The sequence below is a fragment of the Vulpes vulpes genome, chromosome 6 (genome assembly GCF_048418805.1).
Source record: "Vulpes vulpes isolate BD-2025 chromosome 6, VulVul3, whole genome shotgun sequence".
In the NCBI taxonomy this organism is placed as follows: Eukaryota; Metazoa; Chordata; class Mammalia; order Carnivora; family Canidae; genus Vulpes; species Vulpes vulpes.
Window position 1 is genome coordinate 64,472,779 of NC_132785.1, and position 21,714 is coordinate 64,494,492.

General features: G+C 44.3%; 1 protein-coding gene across 3 annotated transcripts; it reads right to left on the reverse strand.

Moving 5' to 3' along the window:
• Positions 1-9,398: 9,398 nt before the first annotated feature.
• Positions 9,399-18,892, reverse strand: HAUS4 (HAUS augmin like complex subunit 4). 3 transcript variants are annotated; one of them, XM_026007512.2, is made up of 10 exons: positions 18,666-18,892; positions 16,876-16,930; positions 15,332-15,474; positions 15,107-15,238; positions 14,529-14,663; positions 12,541-12,637; positions 11,765-11,910; positions 11,499-11,629; positions 10,045-10,113; positions 9,399-9,881 (listed from the first exon to the last, which is right to left on the reverse strand). In XM_026007512.2, exons 2-10 carry the CDS (start codon positions 16,928-16,930, stop codon positions 9,698-9,700), a joined length of 1,092 nt encoding a protein of 363 aa, XP_025863297.2. In that variant the 5' UTR covers positions 18,666-18,892; the 3' UTR covers positions 9,399-9,697. The 3 variants fall into 3 exon arrangements, with proteins under 3 accessions (XP_025863297.2, XP_025863298.2, XP_072617301.1); XM_026007513.2 differs by having other exon boundaries at positions 18,485-18,857; XM_072761200.1 differs by having other exon boundaries at positions 16,876-17,010; positions 18,666-18,829.
• Between the last annotated feature and the right edge of the window lie 2,822 nt (positions 18,893-21,714).

The following is a 21,714-nucleotide window of genomic DNA, read 5'->3' on the forward strand; positions in this document are numbered from 1 at the left end:
GTCTTAGAAGGATAAAGTGATCTTTAAAGAAAAAGAAAGTGAGTTGCCCCCTTAAGAAAGGGTTTAGAGGGGGTGCAAACTTAGGCCAACGGACTCCAGAGCCTTTGATCTTAACCTTAAGACATATCATCTATAATTTTCCTTCTAGAAAGCTATCCTAGGGATCCCTGGGTGGCGCAGTGGTTTGGCGCCTGCCTTTAGCCCAGGGCGCGATCCTGGAGACTCGGGATCGAATCCCACGTCGGGCTCCCGGTGCATGGAGCCTGCTTCTCCCTCTGCCTGTGTCTCTGCCTCTCTCTCTCTCTCTGTGACTATCATAAATAAATAAAAAATTAAAAAAAAAAAAAAAGAAAGCTATCCTAGACAATCTTCACAAACTAGGACAAAGATTAATTAAGAGAAATGCTTAGTGTAGCATTTTTTTCATGATTACAAAGAATGTAAAACAACAAGTTGGGTATCCTATAGGGGTATGGTTAAATAAATCATCCATGCAATGAAATCTTAAGCAGCCATTAAAATCAATGTTGCCAGAGAAAATTTAATAACATGGAGGAGCGCTCAATGATATGCTCTTCTGTGACACAGATTACAAACTGTACATACAGAATGACTTTGATATGTGGGTAAAAATGGTATTTTCCAAATTTTCTGGGATAGGTTTATATTATAGTGGAGGCATTTTTAAAAATGAGCATAAAACCTGTGCCCTCCTCCTAGGCTTTCTGCTTGTTTGCATCTTTCTCTCTTTTGAAGACCCCCTTCCCTATTTCCAGCCCCCATCCCATCTTCAGCAGGCACTCTCACCTCAGAGCACTAATATGAGAACCCTCCTACACAGACTAATACCTACCACATGCCAAGGCACTTTAAATACATTATCTCACTTAATCCTCAGGACATTCTTTGGTGAGGGAGGAATTATTAATATATACATTCTGTAGATGAGAAAACTGAGGTTAAGTATCTTGAACAAACAAACAAAAAAAAGTATCTTGAACAAAGTTATGCTTCAGTTAAGTAGAGGAGCCAAAATAAGAACCCAGTTCTGGGGAATCCCTGGGTGGCTCAGTGGTTTAGTGCCTGCCTTTGGCCCAGAGTGTGATTCTGGAGTCCTGGGATCAAGTCCCACGTCAGGCTCCCAGCATGGAGCCTGCTTTTCCATCCTCCTGTGTCTCTGCCTCTCTCTATGTCTGTCATAAATAAATAAATAAACAAACAAACAAATAAATAAATAAATCTTTAAGGAAAAAAAAAAAAAAAGAATCCAGTTCTGATTCCCGACTTGCTGCTTTTCCTTTTACCTTTCTCAAAATGTAGTTCAAGGACTTAGGGGGCTCCCTGAGACCTTTCTAAATGGTGCTTGAGGATCTCCTACATGTCTCTGTGAGGTCAGTTTTTCTCTGTTCAACCAAAGCCATGTATCACCACAGAAAGAAGATATAGGAAGAATTCACTTGTCCTCTATTAAACCAGATATCAAGGAGAATTTACAAAAGTATAAAACAATGTTATTCTTGTCATTAAATTGTTTTGTTTTGGAAATTATACTTTTTTAAATTAAAATGTATATTTTAGGGATGCCTGGGTGACTCACTAGTTGAGCATCTGCCTTTGGCTTAGAGCGTGATCCTGGGGTCCTGGGATCAAGTCCCTGATCGGGCTCCCTGCAGGGAGCCTGCTTCTTCCTCTGCCTCTCTATGTCTCTTAAGAATAAATAAAAAAATAAAATCTCCTTCAAAATTTATTATTTTTAAAAAGCATTATTTATGTTAACATGCAATGGGCTTATTTTTTTAATGAATTAATAAACAAATATTTTAAGATTTCTCAGTTTTAATCTTTTTGGTTGGGAAAACAGTTTATTCAATTTATTGTGAATAAATTGGAACGTCTGGAATATCAGATACATCATTTCAATGTGTAAATATCCAGTCACATAAACAAAAGCTCTTTAGGGTCCTTTATTATTTTTTTTAAGATTTTATTTATTCATTCATGAGAGACACAGAAAGAGAGGCAGAGACACAGGCAGAGGGAGAAGCAGGCTCCACACAAGAAGCCAATGCGGGACTCGATCCCGGGATTCTGGGATAAAGCCCTGATCCAAAGAAAGACACCCAACCGCTGAGCCACCCAAGCTTCCCTAGGGTCTTTAATGTCATTGAGGGTAAAGGAGTCCTGAGACCAGAAAGACTGAGAACACTTGATTTACAAGCAGCTGCCCTCCAAGAGTTTCTGATGCTGTAGATAGAATTAAACATACCTTCTGGAGCTCCCAAGGGCAGTAACCCTCTTGAGGGTAAAATGTTCTAGTGCGCATTTCCTTACCAATTTAAAAAAAGATCAGATGGTTTTGGTTGGGTTCAATATCCATTGTCTTCCATCCCCACCAGAGCCCTGATGTAGCCTTGAAAGAACCACCAAGTGAAATGGGTGATATCTGCTTTCTGTTCTCCATCTCCACCTAGGAGAGTGCTGTCTTCATAAAGGCAGAGGCATGAAGTGGGGGTGGGGTGGGTAAGGAGTTCAGAAGAAATAATGAGTGTCAGGGTGACCTTCTATTTTTCCTTATGCCAGTAATGCCTGGGGCAGAAGCTAGTAAACTCTGGCGGTTGGCATGCTGCCTGTTTTTTGCAGATAAAGTTTTCTTGGACTACAACTACATCCATTCAAAACAAACAAACAAACAAAAAAACAAACATACCCCCCAATACTGTGATGAAAATTCAAGCACCTTTGTGATAAAGCTGTGGGGATTGAAATGGTAGACATTTTCTCCCTGGATTGGCAATGGGAAAGCAGAACTTGAGGTGGGCCTCAGAGATGATAGGATTTTATAAGCAAAGAGTTCTGCTAGGTAGATAGAACTGTAATGAGCACAGGAAAGCATGAAAGGGTGGTGAATAAGCCCTTGGGGGTGGCAGAGGGTGAGTAGTGAGTGTAAATGGGAGAAAGGTTGGAAAGTAGAGCTTCACCCTGAGGACTTGAATCCACAGCTGAGCCATAGGGGCTGTCTTTGGAGAAATGACAAAATGAAGTCAAAATTACAAAATACTTACGAAGAGCAAATTAAAATCATCATACAAATTGGCCTGGCAGGGGCACCTGGGTGGCTCAGTGGCTGAGCATCTGCCTTCGACACAGGTCGTGATCCTGAAGTCCTGGGATAGAGTCCCGAATTGGACTCCCCGCAGGGAGCCTGCTTCTCCTTCTGCCTATGTCTCTGCTTCTTTCATGAATAAATAAATAAATAAAATCTTAAAAAAAAAAAAAGAGTTTCATGCTCTACCGACTGAGCTATCCAGGGACCCCAGTGTGAAGCCTTTAGAGCAAAAACCGAGGTTTCCCACTGAAGAAGAAATTCTGCCTCAAGACAAGCAAGCATCATTTCTGAGTTGCTTGCCTACAGCTCACCCTACAAATTTCAGAATTGCCAGCCCCACAATCATATGAGCCAATTCCTTAAAATAAATCTCATTTTATATGATAAGTATAATAAATAATATAATATAATATAATATAATATAATATAATATAATATAATAGGCTCTGTTTCTCTGGAGAACCCTGACCTTGCTCTTTGGTTTTGTTTTGTTTTGTTTTTTTACTTATCTATTCATGAGAGACACAGAGAGAGGCAGAGACGCAGGCAGAGGAAGAAGCAGGCCCCATGCAGGGAGCCCGATGCGGGACTCGATTCTGGGTCCCCAGGATCAGGCCCTGGGCCGAAGGCAGGCGCTAAACCGCTGAGCCACCCAGGCTGCCCTGATCTTGCTCTTTGGATAACTCTTTTCTAAATTCTGGGCTGATTATTTTTTTAAGAGGTTTTTTCTTTTCGTTTTTTTAATATTTTATTTTTCTGAGAGAGAGAGAGAGAGCACAAGCAAAGGGAGCAGCAGAGGGAGAGGGAGAGGGGTCGCTGTATCCCATGACCCCGGATCATGACCTGAGCCGAAGGCAGACCCCCAACCAACTGAGCCACTCAGGCACCCCCTACTTTTGATTATATGTTCTTTCTTCAGCCAGGCTTGGTACATTTAGGTCTTTCTAAATTTCAGTTGTATTTTCTTGAGACCAGAGAAGCCACTTAGTCTAGACCTCAGCCACTGAATACAAACCACTTTTCATAGTAAATTACTTCTACAGATTGCTAATCTTGTGCAATATCAGTGGACTCCTTTTATTTTCTCTATCTGGAGATATAAGGAGACCTATCAGTTCCTTTAATGAAAGGTAGCCCAGATCCTTCAAGATGGGTAATGTGGAGAGACTGTTTGGTGGGGTGAAGGGCCCCACAGAGAGGCTGGCCCTCAGGGATTCCCCTCTCCTTTGGAGAGCATCAGGCAGGCCTCTAGGGGGTGCTGGATTTCTCTGTGCTGGCTGAAGAAGACTGAAGGGTTGCTGCCTCAGAGACCTAGAGAGCCAAAAATTTTTTTAAGATTTTATTTATTTACTCATTAGAGACAGAGAGATAGGTAGAAACACAGGTAGAGGGAGAAACAGGCTCCATGCAGGAAGCCTGATGTGGGATCATGCCCTGGGCTGAAGGCAGGCGCTAAACCACTGAGGCACCCAGGCATCCCATTGGATAGCCATCCTTCATTGAGAACCTTGAGGGAACAGGTTTTGTTTGTTCAAGAGCCCCAGAGTTTCCTTACAGAGAACAACCCTATCCCAGGCTCTGGAAGTGATTTCTTTTGTTGCTCATTATAGAAGAAGAATCAGCAAGACTGGGTTCTTGGTTAGATGGGGTAAGAGACAAGTGAAGAGAGATGCCTGTGAAAGAAAGGAGAGGCAGTAAATGTAAATCTTTTCTGAAAAGTGTGAGGGGAAGTGAGGGCAACTGAAGTCCAAGACACTAACCTCCAGCAGTCACAGTCACCCAGCCCCTCTGCTTCCCTCCAATCCCCTTTTCACCTATTCCCCAATAGCCAACAGCTCAGGGGAAGGGCACCTCCTGGAACCTGCCATCTCTAGTCATTGTGATGGACGAGAGGACAAAGACAAACCACTGAGTCCCCTCTTCAAAGAGCACTGAACACCCTTTGTGTTCCTTCTCCTACCTCCATGGCACAGTTTTGAGATACTTTATCAAACTATATTCATAAGCTGAGTAATTAGTTCACTTTTTCATGAAATTACTAGAATATACTGATTTTCTATAATACCAAAAATACAAAGACACTTGAGCAAGCATTAAGCATTTTGTAATGAGGCAAACTGGAAACAATCTAAATATCTAACATGAAGGGGATGGTTAAATTTTGATGTGGCCATATTCCAACATTATAACCTAATATTGCTATACATATGTTTGCAAATCTTTAGAAAAAGCTCTGGCATTATATTCACCAAATCACTCTGGCTACTCTATGGTAGTGGACTGGACTAATGGGTTCCGTGTGTACACGTTTGTGTGTGTCTCCTCAGGGGGTGTAGTAAATCTACTTTTTACTATTACATATTTATTTTGTTTGAATTTTTTTTTTTACAAAACACATTTTTTGTTGTTTTTAAGCCAATAATTTTTTTTTTTTTTTTATGTAGTTGGGCAGCACTGTTACAGGCAAATGTTCTGTTTTATTTGGGTTTTGGGAAACAAGAAACAGCTAGCTGTCCAACTCCAAGTCATTTAAGGAGCCAGGGTTGGGAACCATTGCCTTGGAAGCCATTTTGCTTTCTCAAGTAGTTGGAAATCTAAACATTTTTCAGACCCCAGCTCTCCAGAGACTTGACTGAAACCATGGGATATTCTTCTCAAATTTCAGTCATTTAAGATGAAGGCTTTCCTTGGTGCATGATTTTCTCATTTCTAACCTTGTACCTTCACGTACTACCCCTTCTCTTCTTTGCCACTTTTTCCAAAATGCCACCCAAAACTTACCTCTAAAGTGAACCAAAGCTTTCTTCCCTACTAAGTCTCTACCTTATAACTCCTGATTCACTTCTCTTGGTTTTCAACCATATTGATTTGTATTTCCTGTTACTTTACATGCTTAGACTGTTTTTACGTGTCTACTATTAAGTTGTAGGCCTTGAGGACAGAGTCCATTTTTTTTTAAGATTTATTTATTTATTTATTCATGAGAATATACAGAGAAGAGAGAGAGAGAGGCAGAGACACATGCAGAGAGAGAAGCAGGCTCCATGCAGGGAACCCAATGTGGGACTCGATCCTGGATCTCCAGGATCATGCTCTGGGCTGAAGGCGGTGCTAAACCACTGAGCCACCCAGGCTGCCCGAGAGTCCATTTTTTAATTATTATCCTTATTATTTCAAATACCATAACCTACTATGGTGTAAGAGGAGTACCTAATTAAATGAGGAAATGCTGAATGCCCTAATAAATATCAGGAAAAGCTAATTTGAGATTTTTTAAAGACAGTATTTATTTATTCATGAGAGAGAAAGAGGCAGAGACACAGGCAGAGGGAGAAGCAGGCTCCATGCAGGGAGCCTGACGTGGGACTTGATCCCAGGACTCCAGGATCAGGCCCAGGGCTAAAGGCAGCACTAAACTGCCGAGTCCCCCGGGCTGCCCGTTTTTTTTTTTGTTTTTTTTTTTTTTTAAGATTTTATTTATTGGGGGATCCCTGGGTGGCTCGGCAGTTTAGTGCCTGCCTTTGGCCCAGGGTGTGATCCTGGATACCCGGATCGAGTCCCGCGTCCGGCTCCCTGCATGGAGCCTGCTTCTCCCTCTGCCTGTGTCTCTGCAACTCTCTCAGTCTCTTATGAGTAAATAAAATCTTAAAAAAAAAAAAAAAAGATTTTATTTATTTACTCATGAGAGAGACAGAGGCAGAGACATAGGCAGAGGGAGGAGAAGCAGGCTCCATGAGGAAGCCTGATGTGGAACTTGATCCCGGAACTCCAGGATCACGTCCTGAGCTGAAGCCAGATGCTCAACTGCTGAACCACCCAGGTGTCCCCTATTTTTCACTTTTCTTTATTAAGTAATCTCTACTCCCAACATGGGTTTGAACTCATGATCCCAAGATCAAGAGTCACATGCTCTACCAACTGAGCCAGCCAGGGTCCCCTAGAACTTTCTATAACGATGGAAATGTTCTATATTTGCACCACCCAATACAGTAACCACCAAACTACTGAAATTTTCTCATTTTAATAAATTTAAATTTTTTAAGGTTTTATTTATTCATGAGAGACACAGAGAGAGGGAGAGACACAGGCAGAGGGTGATGCAGGCTCCCTCTGGGGGGCCTGATGTGGGACTCAATCCCAGATCCCGAGATCACACCGAGCCAAAGGCAGACGTTCAACCGCTGAGCCACCCACGCGCCCCAAGATTTTATTTATTCATGAGAGGCACGCAGAGGGAGAAGCGGGCTCCTGCAGAGAGCTTGATGAAAGACTCGATCCCAAAACCCCGGGATCATGACCTGAGCCAAAGACAGAGACACTCAACCACTTAGCCACCCAGGTGTCCCTTAAATTTGAATTTACATAGCTACAGGTGGCTGGCAGCTACTATATTGGACAGAACAGGAGAAAAGCAAGTTAACCACCATGGGAAACAATTGGACAACAGGACATCCTACAAAGTAACCAGACTGGATTTAAAAAAAAACAAACTGAATTCAGGGACACTTGGGTGGCTCAGTGGATTAAGCATCTGCCTTCCACTCAGGTCATGATACCAGGGTCCTGGGATCAAGCCCTGTATCATGCTCCTTGCTCATTCTCCCTCTGCTTGTGCTCTCTCTCCCTCTCAAGGAAAAAAAACCCCAAAACTAGTATCAGTTAAAAAAAAAAGTTAAGTGGGGTGCCTGGGTAGCTCAGTTGGTTGAGTGTCCAACTCTTGATTTCAGCTCAGGTCATGATCTCCAGGTTGTGGAATCAAGCTCTGCGTTGGGCTCCTCACTGGATATGGGGTCTGCTTAGGATTCTCTCCCTCTGCTCCTCTCCTTTTTTTTTTTTTAAGATTTTATTTATTTATTCATAGATTTTATTTATCATTCATAGAGAGAGAGGCAGTGACACAGGCAGAGGAAGAAGCAGGCTCCATGCAGGGAGCCCAATGTGGGACTCGATCCCGGGTCCCCAGGATCACACTCCAGGCTGCAGGTGGCACCTAACCGCTGCGCCACCAGGGCTGCCCTCCTCTCCTCTCTTAAAAAAAAAAAAAAAAAAAGGTAGGAAAAATTTTCTATTTCAAAAGAGATTAAAGAAATCTGACATCCAGGGGCACCTGGCTGGCTCAGTATATAGAGCATATGACTCTCAATATTGGGAGTTCACAGCCCCACATTTGGCATGGGGCCTATCAAAAAATAAAAACATACAAAAACAAAACAGAAAAAACAAACCTAACATCCAAATGTAATAACCAGAACTTCAATGGAACCTACACCAAGAAAACAAATTACAGGAATTTTAATATGACCTAGATAATAGACATTGTGAAATTATTAATTTTTAGGTATAATAATTAGTTATACAGAGGAATACCCTTATTTTTAGGAGTTGCCTGCTTAAGTCTTTAGGGAATGAAATAGCACATCTGTAACTTATATAAAGTGGCTTCAGAAGAAAAAAGTCTGTATAACTAATATATCTATCAATCTATACAGAGAGGGGGAGGTGGAAGAGGAGAGAGAGAGAAAAAAGCAAAATGTTCATTGTTGAATCTAGGTTGTTAAGACTATTGGTGTTTATTGTACTATTCTTTTAATTTTTCCATAGGTTTGAAACTTTACCCTAAAAATGTTGGAAAAGGGCAGCCCAGGTGGCTCAGTGGTTTAGCACCGCCTTTCAGCCCAGGGTGTGATCCTGGAGACCCGGGATCGAGTCCCACGTCAGGCTCCCTGCATGGAGCCTGCTTCTTCCTCTGCCTGTGTCTGTGCCCCTCTCTCTGCCTCTCTGTGCCTCTCATGAATAAATAAATAAAATTTTTAAAAATGTTGGGGAAAAAAAAAAGTATAGAACTAAGCAATATTGACTAACTCTGATGCCAGCAGGGCCCTGCTCTGTTCTAAGCTAAGTGGACTGTGAAACTTGGTTCCTCGGAGCAATCTCATCCCAATCTCTGCTTTTAGAGAAACACCAATGAGAACCTCAAACACAAGTGGCTTGTGCCCTTTCCTGTAACAGAGCTGGATGCCCTGCTGCTTTATTACAACTGCTCCACTGAGAGCCATAGCAACAGGATAGTCCCCTACCCGCCTTGGCATCCAGCACTCCTCTGGATATTACAGTTCTTCAAGACCAAGCCCAGACTTAAGCCATGTCTGCTCTTCAAGAATGAAGCCTGTAAGACTCCAGGTGGGCAGGCACTCCTACCTCCCACTCTTAGCATAAGCATTATACATCTGTTTGTCTAGATCCACTTGGTTTCCCTCCCAGCCCACCTAATCTTGATGTTCTTTTTTCACCCTTGCCCAAAGGAAGCATCATCACTTTATTCAGGAGATAATCAAATATAATGCAGGGCTGACACTGACAAATAGCTACACACAGAATTATATACATCTGCTCCATTTCCCAGAAGAGACTCAGTCACTGTAAACAAGGAAGAAAAACCAGGACAGTGCCTGACCCACTGCAGTGTTTCAAGCAAGTGTCCCCACACTCTCGGAATGAAAGCAGGCCTCAGGTGGTGGTGGTCCTTTCAGCAGCAAGTGGGGAGGCAGCGCCCGTGCAGACGTCCGCCTCCGGACAGGCCCCAGCCAGTGCTCAGCGGCAGGCCTTGTTAAACTCCTGGAGGGCCCAGCGCTTGTTCTCAGCTGCCTGCTTGAGTTGAGTGTACTCTTTTACCAGCCTGTCAAACTCCTCCCCAAGGACCTCATAGGTGCTCAGAACCTGTTGGGACTTCTCCATGTCCTGCTCTTGTAGGCGAATGGCCCCCTCCAAACGGTCCCTATATGCCCAAGAGAAAAGCAAGTTACAAGGTAAAAGAAAAGCAAGATACCATATAAGGATCTGGCTGCTCAGAAAGTATATAAGAACACATTAAAATGAATGAGTGTGGAGAGTGTGGAACCAGTTCTGAGTAGCTGGACCAGGCCCTTGGGAGTTCTCACCTGATGAGACGATGAACTTCTACTTTCTCAGCAGTGTAAGTGTCAGACAAGATCTTTAGCTCCTCCATCCTGACAGAGGGAAGAAAGAAAGGCTGAGGGGTCTTGATAGTAGTAGAGTTAGGAACAGGACGCAGAGTACCTGCCCATGGTCAAGAAGTGGGCTAAGTAGTGACAGGATAAGCAACCTCTGAATTCCTGAGGAATGTATCTCACAAGAAAGCACTTACTTCAGAAGGCTTTAAAATAAGACTCAAGGGACACCTGAGTGGTTCAGTCAGTTAAGTGTCTGCCAGCCTTCAGCTCAGGTCATGATCCTAGGGTCCTGGGATTGAACCCCACATAGGGCTCCCTGCTCAGTGGGGAGTCTGCTTCTCTCCCTCTGCCTCTTCCCTCTCACCTGTGCTCTCTCTCAAATAAATAAAATCTTTATTTATTTTTTAAAGGTTTTATTTATTTTTTTCATGAGAGACAGAGGCAGAGACACAGGCAGAGGGAGAAGCAGGCTCCATGCAGGGAGCCTAATGCAGGACTCGATCCCGGGACTCCAGGATTATGCCCTGAGCCGAAGCCAGATGCTCAATTGCTGGCTGAGCCACCCAGATGTCCCAAATCTTTATTAAAAAAAAATTGTTTTATCTATTTGACACATACACAGAGCACACAAGCAGGGGGAACAGCAGGCAGAGGGAGAGGTTCGAGAAGCAGGCTCCCCAGCGAGCAGAGAGCCCCACATGGGGCTCAATCCCAGGACCCTGGGATCATGACCCAAGCCAAAGGCAGACACTCAACTGACCGAGCCACCCTGGCGTCCCTAAAAAATATCTTATTTATTTATTTATTTATTTATTTAATGATAGTCACAGAGAGAGAGAGAGAGAGAGAGAGAGGCAGAGACATAGGCAGAGGGAGAAGCAGGCTCCATGCACCAGGAGCCTGACGTGGGATTCGTTCCCGGGTCTCCAGGATCGCGCCCTGGGCCAAAGGCAGGCACTAAACCGCTGCGCCACCCAGGGATCCCCGTAAAGAATATCTTTTTAAAAATTTTTTAAATAAAATAAAATAAGATTCAAGAATGCTGAACGGGGGCACCTAGGTGACACAATCAGTTAAGCATCCAACTTTTTGTTTTGGCTTAAGTTGTGATCTCAGGGTTGTGGGATTGAGCCTCATATCAGGCTCCACATTCAGTGCAGAGTCCACTTGGGACTCTCTCTCTCTCTGTCCCTCCCCACTGTGTGCTCTCTCTCTTTCAAACTAAATAAATCTTAAAAAAAAAAAAAAAAAAAGATTGTTGAACATTTCTGGGTTATCCAAAGGCTCATACTGCTGTGTGGCATTAACTGAATACCCATAAAATGTTAGGGATGACAGAGAGGAAAGGGAGATGAGGGTGAAAGTTGGAGGGGGTAGTGTGGGAGACAGTTTCCTAGACCCACAAGGGTCACAGAACTCACCTCAGCTTAAGGATCATGGCACTGCACTTGATCTCCAGGTACTGGGCATTGATACGGTCCAGCTCAGACTGGGTCTTAAGCCGGTGCTCCTGAAGAAGCCTTTGCAGCAAGGCAAGGCAGCGCAAAAGCACCTGAGCTCCAGGAGGCAGGAAGAGGGCAAAAACAAAAGTCAGCATAAAAGAATGCAGATCAGAAATCTCTGGCTTCCCCAAAAGTGCCCCTGGGGCCAGGATAAAAGAGGAGGCTGTCCCACTGCTGTGACAAACCTGGGAGTAGGTGGCACTCTTCTTCTCAAGCAACACCATCTGTTCCTTCTGCTGGCTCTTGGCATCCTGGCATTGCTGCTTCTCACTCACCAGGACCTCTGCCAGTTTCCACACCTTTGCTGCCTTCAAGGTTTCACTGTCTGAATCTGGGCAAAGAGACAGAGGACTAGACAGGAAAACCCAACTGCTACTGCCCTTCTAAGGCCATTTATCAGCACGCTAACGGATTTCTAGCCCTACGAATTCTCTTCAGGTTTTTTTCTGATGTCCTGTTAAAATGATCCAGTTCTCATAAAGTTCTCTATACTCTTACTTTTAATTTTTAATTTTACTTATTCATTTGAATAATCTCTACACCGCACATGGGGCTCAAACTCATGATCCCAAGATCAAGAGTCACATGCTCTTCAGACTGAGACAGCCACATGCCCCTCACTTTTACCTTTAATTCCAGATTTTGGGGAAAAAATTTCCAGATTTGGCCCTTAATTCTTAAGTCATAGAAGTGAAGATAAAGCCTGAGCTTTCTTCCCCATTGCATTCCAATTCTAATAAGAATGAACTCAACCTTCCCTGCTGCAAGAGGACACCTGGTACCTTACTGAATAAAAGGAGTCTCTCACATAATTCCTTGCTCGTATTCTACCAGCAAGGAAATAAGCATCTCCAAAGCTTCCTAGCTTCTGTCCTAAATCTAAAATTCAATATATTATTCTCAGAAGAGTAGACCAGGTACCCTGAAGGTCAGCTGTGAACAGAAGAGTGCCAGCACTCACCTGAATTGGGGTCATGATAGCAGAGCAGGGTGAAACATTTCTTCTTGAGCTGTTCCTCCACTTCCAGTGGGAGTCGAGATCTCATCCACATAAAATCCTATAGCCACAGCAGCAAGAGAGATCCAAATAGACTTTAGAATTAGGAAAATCCAGCCAATGAGTACAGGATGATAACAATCTCAAAGACAACCAGCGAAAATGCATCTAAGAGACATCAGGAAGATTTTTTTTTTTTTTAATTTATGATAGTCACACAGAGAGAGAGAGAAGGAGGCAGAGACATAGGCAGAGGGAGAAGCAGGCTCCATGCACCGGGAGCCCGACGTGGGACTCGATCCCGGGTCTCCAGGATCGCGCCCTGGGCCAAAGGCAGGCGCTAAACCCCTGTGCCACCCAGAGATCCCAAGATTTTTTTTTTAAAGACTATTTATTCATGAGAGACACAGAGAAAGAAAGAGGGAAAGAGAGAGAGAGAGAGAGAGAGAGAGAGAAAGAGGCAGAGGCACAGGCAGAGGGAGAAGCAGGCCCCACGCAGGGAGCCAGACATGGGACTTGATCCTGTATCTCCAGGATCAGGCCCTGGGCCGAAGGTGGCGCTAAACTACTGAGCCACCCAGGCTGCCCCAATTTTTTTTTTTTTTTAAAGATTTTATTTATGTATTCATGAGAGAGACAAAGAGAGGCAGAGACAGGCAGAGGGAGAAACAGGCTCCATGCACCCAGTGGTGGCTCAGTGTTTAAAATGATTCATAAAAATGAATCATCCCCAGAAGATTCATTTTTATTAGCCTATCAAATCCGCAAAGAATAAAATGATGGTCAAGATCCCATGTTGGGCAGCCCAGGTGGCTCAGCGGTTCAGCACTGCCTTCAGCTCGGGGTATGATCCTGGAGACCCAGGATCGAGTCCCACATCGGGCTCCCTGCATGGAGCCTGCTTCTCCCTCTGCCTGTGTCTGCCTTTCTCTCTCTCTCCCCACCCCATGTCTCTCACAAAGAAATAAAATTCTAAAAAAAAAAAAAAAAAAAAAAAATCCCACGTTGATGAAACGGTAGGAAACCGGTGGGGTACTCTGCATCCTGTTCCTACTCTACTACTGCCTCTCTTCCTGTGTCTCTCATGAATACATAAATAAAATCTTAAAGAAAAAAAGAAGAAGAACAACAACAACAACAACAAAGAAAGAAAAAAAGAAAAGGTAGGGAACTGGCAATATGTACCAATATGTTTATGTATATAGCCTCTGACCAGTGATCCTACTTTGAGAACCAGTAATTGGGAAAATAATCCTACAAAGGCAAACACACATATGAACCAGCATGTTCCTTTAAAAAAAAAAAAAAGATTTGTCTATTCATGAGAGACACAGACTGAGAGAGAGAGAGAGAGAGAGGCAGGGGCACAGGCAGAGGGAGAAGCAGGTTCCCCACAGGGAGCCCAACACGGACTCGATCCCAGAATCACACCCTGGGCCAAAGGAAGACACTCAACCACTGAGCCACCCAGGCATCACAAAACCCAAAATATATTAAGTGAAAACAGACTATATTCACTTTACAAGCATGGATGCTGTAATACCATTTATGTTGAGCTATATATAATATACTGTATTTATTTCTAGACTAGTATTTCAGCTTTTACTTTCTCGTGTGTAACATTTTTCTAATTTATTTGAGTTTGGCCCCCATGAATGTAGATCATTTTTACAAAAATAATAAAGTGTGGGATCCCTGGGTGGCGCAGCGGTTTGGCGCCTGCCTTTGGCCCAGGGCGCGATCCTGGAGACCCGGAATCAAATCCCACGTCGGGCTCCCGGTGCATGGAGCCTGCTTCTCCCTCTGCCTGTGTCTCTGCCTCTCTCTCTCTCTCTGTATGACTATCATAAAAAAAAAAAAAAAAGTGTAAAAAAGGAAAAAAAAAAGTTTAAATATATGGGAGAAATTAAGCCATTTTACTTCTTTGGTCCCAATATCTGCCCATCCCCAACCTCTGAGGGGGGCATGAGTTCCAGAAGATCCGTCTTCTCCAGCCCCAGCAGTGGAGGCATTTCCTTCTCCTGGCTGGCACCTAATAGTCGTGTCAGTTCAGTCACGAGTAGCCGCTGTTCAAGTGTCTCATGAAACTGAGAATAAAAGACAAAAGGGGGTTACTATTCAACTTCTCCCACTCCACCATCTCCATCCTCATAAACCAGTTCTTCACACATTTTCAAGGTCCTCAAACATGTTATCCCTTTCAGCTGCCAGTGCCTTCTCCTGTCAATCTTTTCAAAACTCTGACAACACACCCAACTCTTCCCCGTAACTACAGTCCATTTCTTCTTCTTTTTTAAAGATTTTATTTTTAAGCAATCTCTACACCCAATATGGGGCTCAAACTCACAACCCTGAGATCAAGCATCATATGCTCCACCCACCAAGCCAGCCAGGCGCCCCAGTCCATTTCTTCTTTGATAACATTAACTTGAACCTCCTCTTTCCCCCCAGAGCATACAATCAGGTGAAGCCACAGTTTGGTCATTCCTGCAGCTAGTAACCAACTGCTACTGCCTCTCTCCTGCTTCACCTTCTTGTCATCAGAAGTTAAATTTGTGTCTTGTGTCTTCACATAATAGTCCACAAGCAGCTCTTGAATGACTCTCTGTAAAATCTCAGACCTCAGCCATGTTGTCTTATGCAGTCGAACTTCCTTCCATGCCTAGAAAACCAAAAAAATCCCAGGTAGGAACCTCTTTCTCTCTCTTGGAAGATTTTTCCTTCTTCTTATCATCCCTCCTCCCAAGGCTCTTACCTGAGCCTGCTCCTTTGCCAGGGTAAGGCTTAAGCCACTCTCATCCATGTGTTGTAAGAGACCCAGCAGCAGTTTGCTGAAGTATGGGTTCTGTAACAGATCCTCTTCACTCAGGTTACAAGGAGGAAGCTGTTTGCTACATACTTAATGGGATGCCCCCCAAAAGGAAAAAAAAAAAAAAAAGCAAAGAAGGTATCATATATAATTGAGAATCACTCTTAGCTTAATACTCACTTCCAAAAAAACCCTAGGTTTTTGGTAGGGAAGTTTTCTATATCCAATGAAATGTTTTAAAAAACCTGAAAATAAACTAGAGGCAATACTCAAGGTAATAAGCATTTATATATATATATATACACAAAGATAAGATACTAATCAAGAATTAGGGAATGAGTCTCTAATGAAACTAAGAGATTAGAAAATGGAAGTAGAGTTGGAAAGTATTACACATAGAATCATGAATAAGAAACCTTTTGGTAGGGATCACCATAGTACTCCAAATGGCTCATTCACATATCACACACAGTAACTAAAATTCTTGAGAAAGGGGGGAAAAAAAAACACAGGTTAAGTTCCAACTTTGGATGGGATCTCTAGTTACATAAGCAAGACTGCAAGAAGGTATATTCTTAGGAGTAAGTGAAAAACTGAACTAAATTCTTATTGTAGGACATCTGCGTGGCTCAGTGGTTGAGCATCTGTCTGACTTTGGCTCAGGTCATGATCCTGGGGTCCTGGGATCCAGTCCTGCATTGGGCTCCCTGCAGGGAATCTGCTTCTCCCTCTGCCTGTGTCTCTACCTCTCTGTCTCTCATGAATAAATAAATAAAATATTTAAAATAATCTTATTGTAAACAGAGGTAAATAACCCATGTGGATTCAGAGCAGCACAAGAATGAGAAAAAGTACAAGAAGCTGGGATCCTCTGGTTATTCCATCGGCTCAAGTGCCTGTCTTTTCATCTCTTTTCCCACACACTTTCTGCTGGGGTCTTCTGTTTTACTCCTACTTACCAAACAATCAAATTTTCATTCTTTGGACCATCAGAAAGTCCTTTTAGAAAATAAGAAATCTCTTTTTTCCTCCCCCTCAGGCATTGAAGGTCAAAATATAGAAGATTCGAGATCTTGAAGGATTCAAGATATATAAAGGGTTTGGGATAGGGAATGAATTCAAGCTACAGAAGGACCTGAGATTTTGAAGTACAAAATATGAGAATATTCAAGACCCAGGTAAGAAGAAAGCCCTCACAGAGTGTGCTGTCCACCCTTCTCTTCAGGTTATGCCTGCTGATACAGCATGGAAACAACCAGAGTCTTCAGTCTACTGCACAGATGATACTTAACAGGAGCCAATATAATCTGTTTTCTAATACAAGATTGTTCAAGAATCTTGCATGTATCCTAGTTCCCCCAGGAACTTCGGCTTTTATATGAGAAACCATACTGGTGAACTTTATAAATCCTTTTTATTATAGAAAGCAAGAGCCTGGATCAGACCTCTCTGGGCAAGTCATCAAACTTCCTTCAAATGGTAGCCCTTACCTTGTTGGAGTACTTCCATCCCCTCTCCCGGTAAGCAGAAATCCCCAGATGCCATCTGAGTGAAACAAAAAGTGAATAAATTGGGTGGCTGCTCCAAGAAAATTACTTTGGGTTCAAGTTTCTGTTGTCTACAACCTGGGGAGGAACCACAGGGATACCTCTTACAAGGAGAGACTCTATCACACACCCTGGATCCCAAGCTCTTGTACAAGTTTTATGGGCAGACTTCTAAGTGGCAAAACAATTTGCATTCTAAGCACATAAATGTTTCTACTTGTTCCAAGCTGTCAAAAAAGGAGCCTCCTTTGGAAAGAAAATTTTCCAATTCACTAAACAGAAGTATGCTCCCTTCCCCTCAACATGATGTCTAAGTTAAAACTGAGCTGCCTTCCAGTTATGAGTGAATTGGGAAAAGGGCGGGGGGGCAGGTGAGGGGAGGTGGGAGTCAATGTCTGCTTTTTTCCTCAAAATAGCTCAGTTATCAAATTCCACAATAGTTTCTTGAGCTACTTTAACTTGTCCTTTCATCTAAAATCTGTTGGTGGCTTTTGATCATTAACTCTAGAATCATCCTTTAAGAATGACACACCATTCAGTTGAACGACAACTGATTTTCACATAACAACATCAGTAAGAAGCACCTGGAGGAAAGAACATGCCAAGAAGACTGACATGGGAGGTCAGTGCCAAAAGAGCAACGCCGCGGTGTCCTTGTTAATGTGGCTGAGGCTGGGACGTGGCAGTCCGGTGTTTTTGCCACAACATGGAATACACTGAGAACTATGACAGCAACACAAAGGGGCAGTAAAGATGGGTACAGTTTGGACTCTGGAGACTAAATTTTTCCCTTGACGTTATTTTTTGTTTTGTTTTGGCTCCACCCACTCCTCTCCATAAGGTATCAAACTCCAAAAGGCAGCTGAGCTTCCCAAAGCAGAAGACATGGAAGGTTATTATGATTTAACACTTTAAGTTCACAGAACATTTGGGTTACTCCCTCGTTTTATGGGTAGCATCAAAGTAACTACTCATTTATTCTGTAACATGGTCCAGATGGGGAGTTGGAATGCTAAGACTTAATTTGCAGCTCGGCGTTTCCTTCGGTGTGGTTTTAAGGGAAATGCTTTTTTGTGCCAAACTTTTTTCCACCTGCAGAACGGAGATAATGAATGCTGCCTTGGCTTAGATATCAAGGATTAATAACACAATCGGCTTCTCAACAAAAGCCACTAGTTAGTTAAGCCCAGCGTCTTAACAATTGTTTATCGTCGATCTAAATTCGTCAGGCAGGCAAATGTCGCACACAGAAATGAGGACCAGCCCGAATTTCAAAGGTCAGCTGTTCTTCCCTCCCTAGGGGTGCAGCCACTTGGGTTTTCTTGGGGTGCCTTTCTTTACCCTTTTAAAATGTTACAGGGCGTGATCGAAGGCGGCAATCAGGCTCGATTCTCCACCCTCTGCACTCAGACGTGTTAAAACGCTGCTACAGGGACCCCAGCATTTAAATGTTCTGACTCAGGCGTCTTTTAAATTCTTAAGAGCTGTCTTTACACGCTGCACTGAACGTTAAATTGATTTTACAGGTATTTTCACAAGATGTGACCCTTACAGGGCCCGAGATGAATCAAAATGCGGAGCGGGCTCTCCGGCGCCTACTTCCCCTCCGTCTGGGCAGCCAAGGATTCCCAAGGGCGCGGGCGGCCGCGGCGGCCGGGGTCAGGGGCGACCGGACTGACCCTCCCAGCACTGCTCCTCCCCGTAGCGCGGCCCGCCGACCCTCCGAGGCAAACCTGCACACCACGGGGCAGCCGAAGCTCCCGAGACAGTGCGGAGCCGGCCGAACTGGCCGGCAGCGTCGACACCGGCCCCTGCCCGCGCTCGGGCCCCGGAACCTCTCACTCGGGCCCAGCGCTGGGGCGGGGGGAAGACAGGCCCGGAGGACCGCGCGGGAAGGGCGGGGGAGGGCGGGGAAAAGGCAGAAACACGCGAGGACTCGTGGGAGCCAGGGGCGGGGCCTGTCGGGGCGGGGCCTGTCGGGGGCGGGGCCTGTCAGGGGCGGGCCACGCTCGAGGCGGGAACGGCAGGCCCCGCCCCTCGCCGAGCGCGCGGCCCTGGTCCTCCACGGCCGGTGAGCCCGGCTTCTGGGCTTCTGGATCCGGGCTGAGAAGGCCTCTTTGGCCGCTTTTTCCGAGTACCTGCCCCTTGTAGAGGGCAAAGGTTGAGAAAACGATAATTGTTTATTGAAGGCCTGCAGTGAGTCAGGAACTGCATCAAGCAAGAGTTTCCTTGCCATTCCTCATTTCATCCTCGTGTCGGCTCTTCGTACAGTGTCCTACGAGGGGGTCGCTATCATACCCGTTTTACAGAGGGGAAAACTAAGGCGCAAAGAAATACCTTGTTCAAAGTCGCAGCTCATGGTCTAAACCCGACGGAGCGGCCCTCTGAACCTTCCCAGACCCGCGTCCCACACTGAGCCGGCCAGTCTCCTCAGTCTGATGCAGACCCCTGGGTCAGCTTCTTCTCTAATGTCCTCCCCCAGGCTCCTCTGACCTCTCCATTATCTGTCATCCTTCATTCAGCTTGCTCGCTCACACTTCCTTATTCAAGCTCTCTCACTCATGCTCTCTCTCTCTTCCTCCTTACCTCCCTGCCTCCACTTTAAACTATAGGGGCTTTTAGGGACACCTGGGTTGCTCAGCGGTTGAGCAGGTTGAGCATCGGCCTTGGGCTCAGTGTGTGATCCTCCTCCCCCATCAAGTCCCCCATCAAGTCCTGCATCGGGCTCCCTGCATGGAGCCTGCTTCTCCCTCTGCCAATGTCTCTGCCTCTCTCTCTCTCTGTCTCTCATGAATACATAAATAAAATCTTTAAAAAAAATGAACTATAGGGGCATTCATTGTTTGCTTAATAAGTCTGGAACTGGAGGTCCCAAAGGCTTTTAGTAGCTCTGTGGTCAAGGTTTTTTGCAGTTCTTTTTGCATTTCCCTCATGGTCACAAGGTAGCTGCAGAAATCCAAGAAGTACATCCAACTCAACAGCAACCCAATTGGGAAGGAAGGGGAGGAACCTTCTTTCTGTAACACTCCGGGAAGAAAATCTTTCCCAAAGTACCCAGCAGACTTTCCCATATGTCTCATTGGCCAGTCTGGGTCACTTGTGCATCTCTAGGCCAATGAGCTAGATGTCTTCCATTTGCCCCCCAGATGCACATTCTGGTTTTTGACACAGTATGTAGACCTGTAAGTACTTCAGGGCTCCTGTATTCTCCGACCGCTTTCAGCCAATGAGGGATCTCAACAGGAGGTTGGATGGGAGGAGGGGGACAGGTACCTCTGACACCACTTCCACCCTCTTTTCAAAGATGACTGGAATGTAATTATTAAGTGAATTATTTGAAAAATAATATTTGATACTGAATAAATTACACCAAGTTTCTCAAATCTCTTGCATCAGAGAAGCTGATAGACTGCAATCTTGGTTAGGCAGGCAGGGTGATAGTTTCATTTTTTCCTTTAGTACTAACTACAGAGTTCTACTAGCAACACATAGAGGAATAGTGCGATCCAGTGCAGAAATTTTATTTCCCTGGTCATCTTGTCAGCTGCCACCTTTCATGCTTAATATTAAAGTGCTGTCATTTTCTACGGCTTTTAAAAATCATTTATGCTTCCTCAGCTCTGTGGTGCAGCATCATTTAATATCAGACATAATGTCCCTAACAAACGATTTTTGGAACAAAATAGTCAGCCTGCTTTAGTGACTCAGAGCTGGTCACAAATCGACTGAAATTTTGTGTCTCATATTTGTCAAGTTTTATAATATGGTACTATAGGAGCCTTGGCTAAGCAGCTCTAAAGGACTTGGGGAATGAGGAGGTGAAGGGTGCAGGGGCCTGTCTTCAGGTAGGGTGGGGGAGGGAGAGCCATGGGAAGCCTTGAACTGGATCAAACTTTCATATGCAATTATCTGTTCCATTTCTCTCTCTCTCTCTCTCTCTCTCTCTCTCTTTCTCTCTATCGGTGACCTTGGGATTCAGGTTCCTTATTTGTCAGAAGGAAGAAATAACATATTTCTAGCTCCTCCTGGGACTCCTGGGTGGCTCAGAGGTTAAGCATCTAGCTCCTCGGATCTCATAGTGTTGATGTAATGATCAAATGAGATAATGGCTGAGAGTGCTTTGGAAAGACTATCAAAGTGAGGTATTTTAAAATTGACACTTACTGAGCACGTATTAAGTGCCTTGGGAGACTCAAAGAAAAATATGACCCAGTCCCTGCCCTGAGGAAGTCCATGATCTACTTGAGAAGACATGCACACGAAAAACAATACAAGGCAGCAAAAACGTGTCAAAAGAGCAGTTTAGATTATAAATATTTGAGAAACTTAAAAGAAGGAATAGAACCTTTTCTTGGGCAGCCCTGGTGGCGCAGCGGTTTAGCACCGCCTGCAGCCTGGGGCGTGATCCTGGGGACCCTGGATCAAGTCCTGCTCCGGGCTCCGTGCATGGGGCCTGCTTCTCTCTCTGCCTGTGTCTCTGCCTCTCTCTCACTCTCTGTGTCTATCATGAATAAATAAAATAAAATCTTAAAAAAAAAAAAAAACTTTTCTGCAGGAATGGATAGGAAAGACTAGGAAATCAATATTATCTTAACTGGGTCTAAAAGGAGAAAAAATTTGGATTCTTTAGAATGGAGGAAACATCCCAGCAAGCAGAGGCAGAGACAGAGTCCAAGATGCCTTCTGAGTTCAAGAGATCGGACTCGCTGAAGTGAAGGATAGGACAGTTCTACATAAGACTAGAACATTGAGCCTATAGACTCTTGGCAATAAAAACTGCAG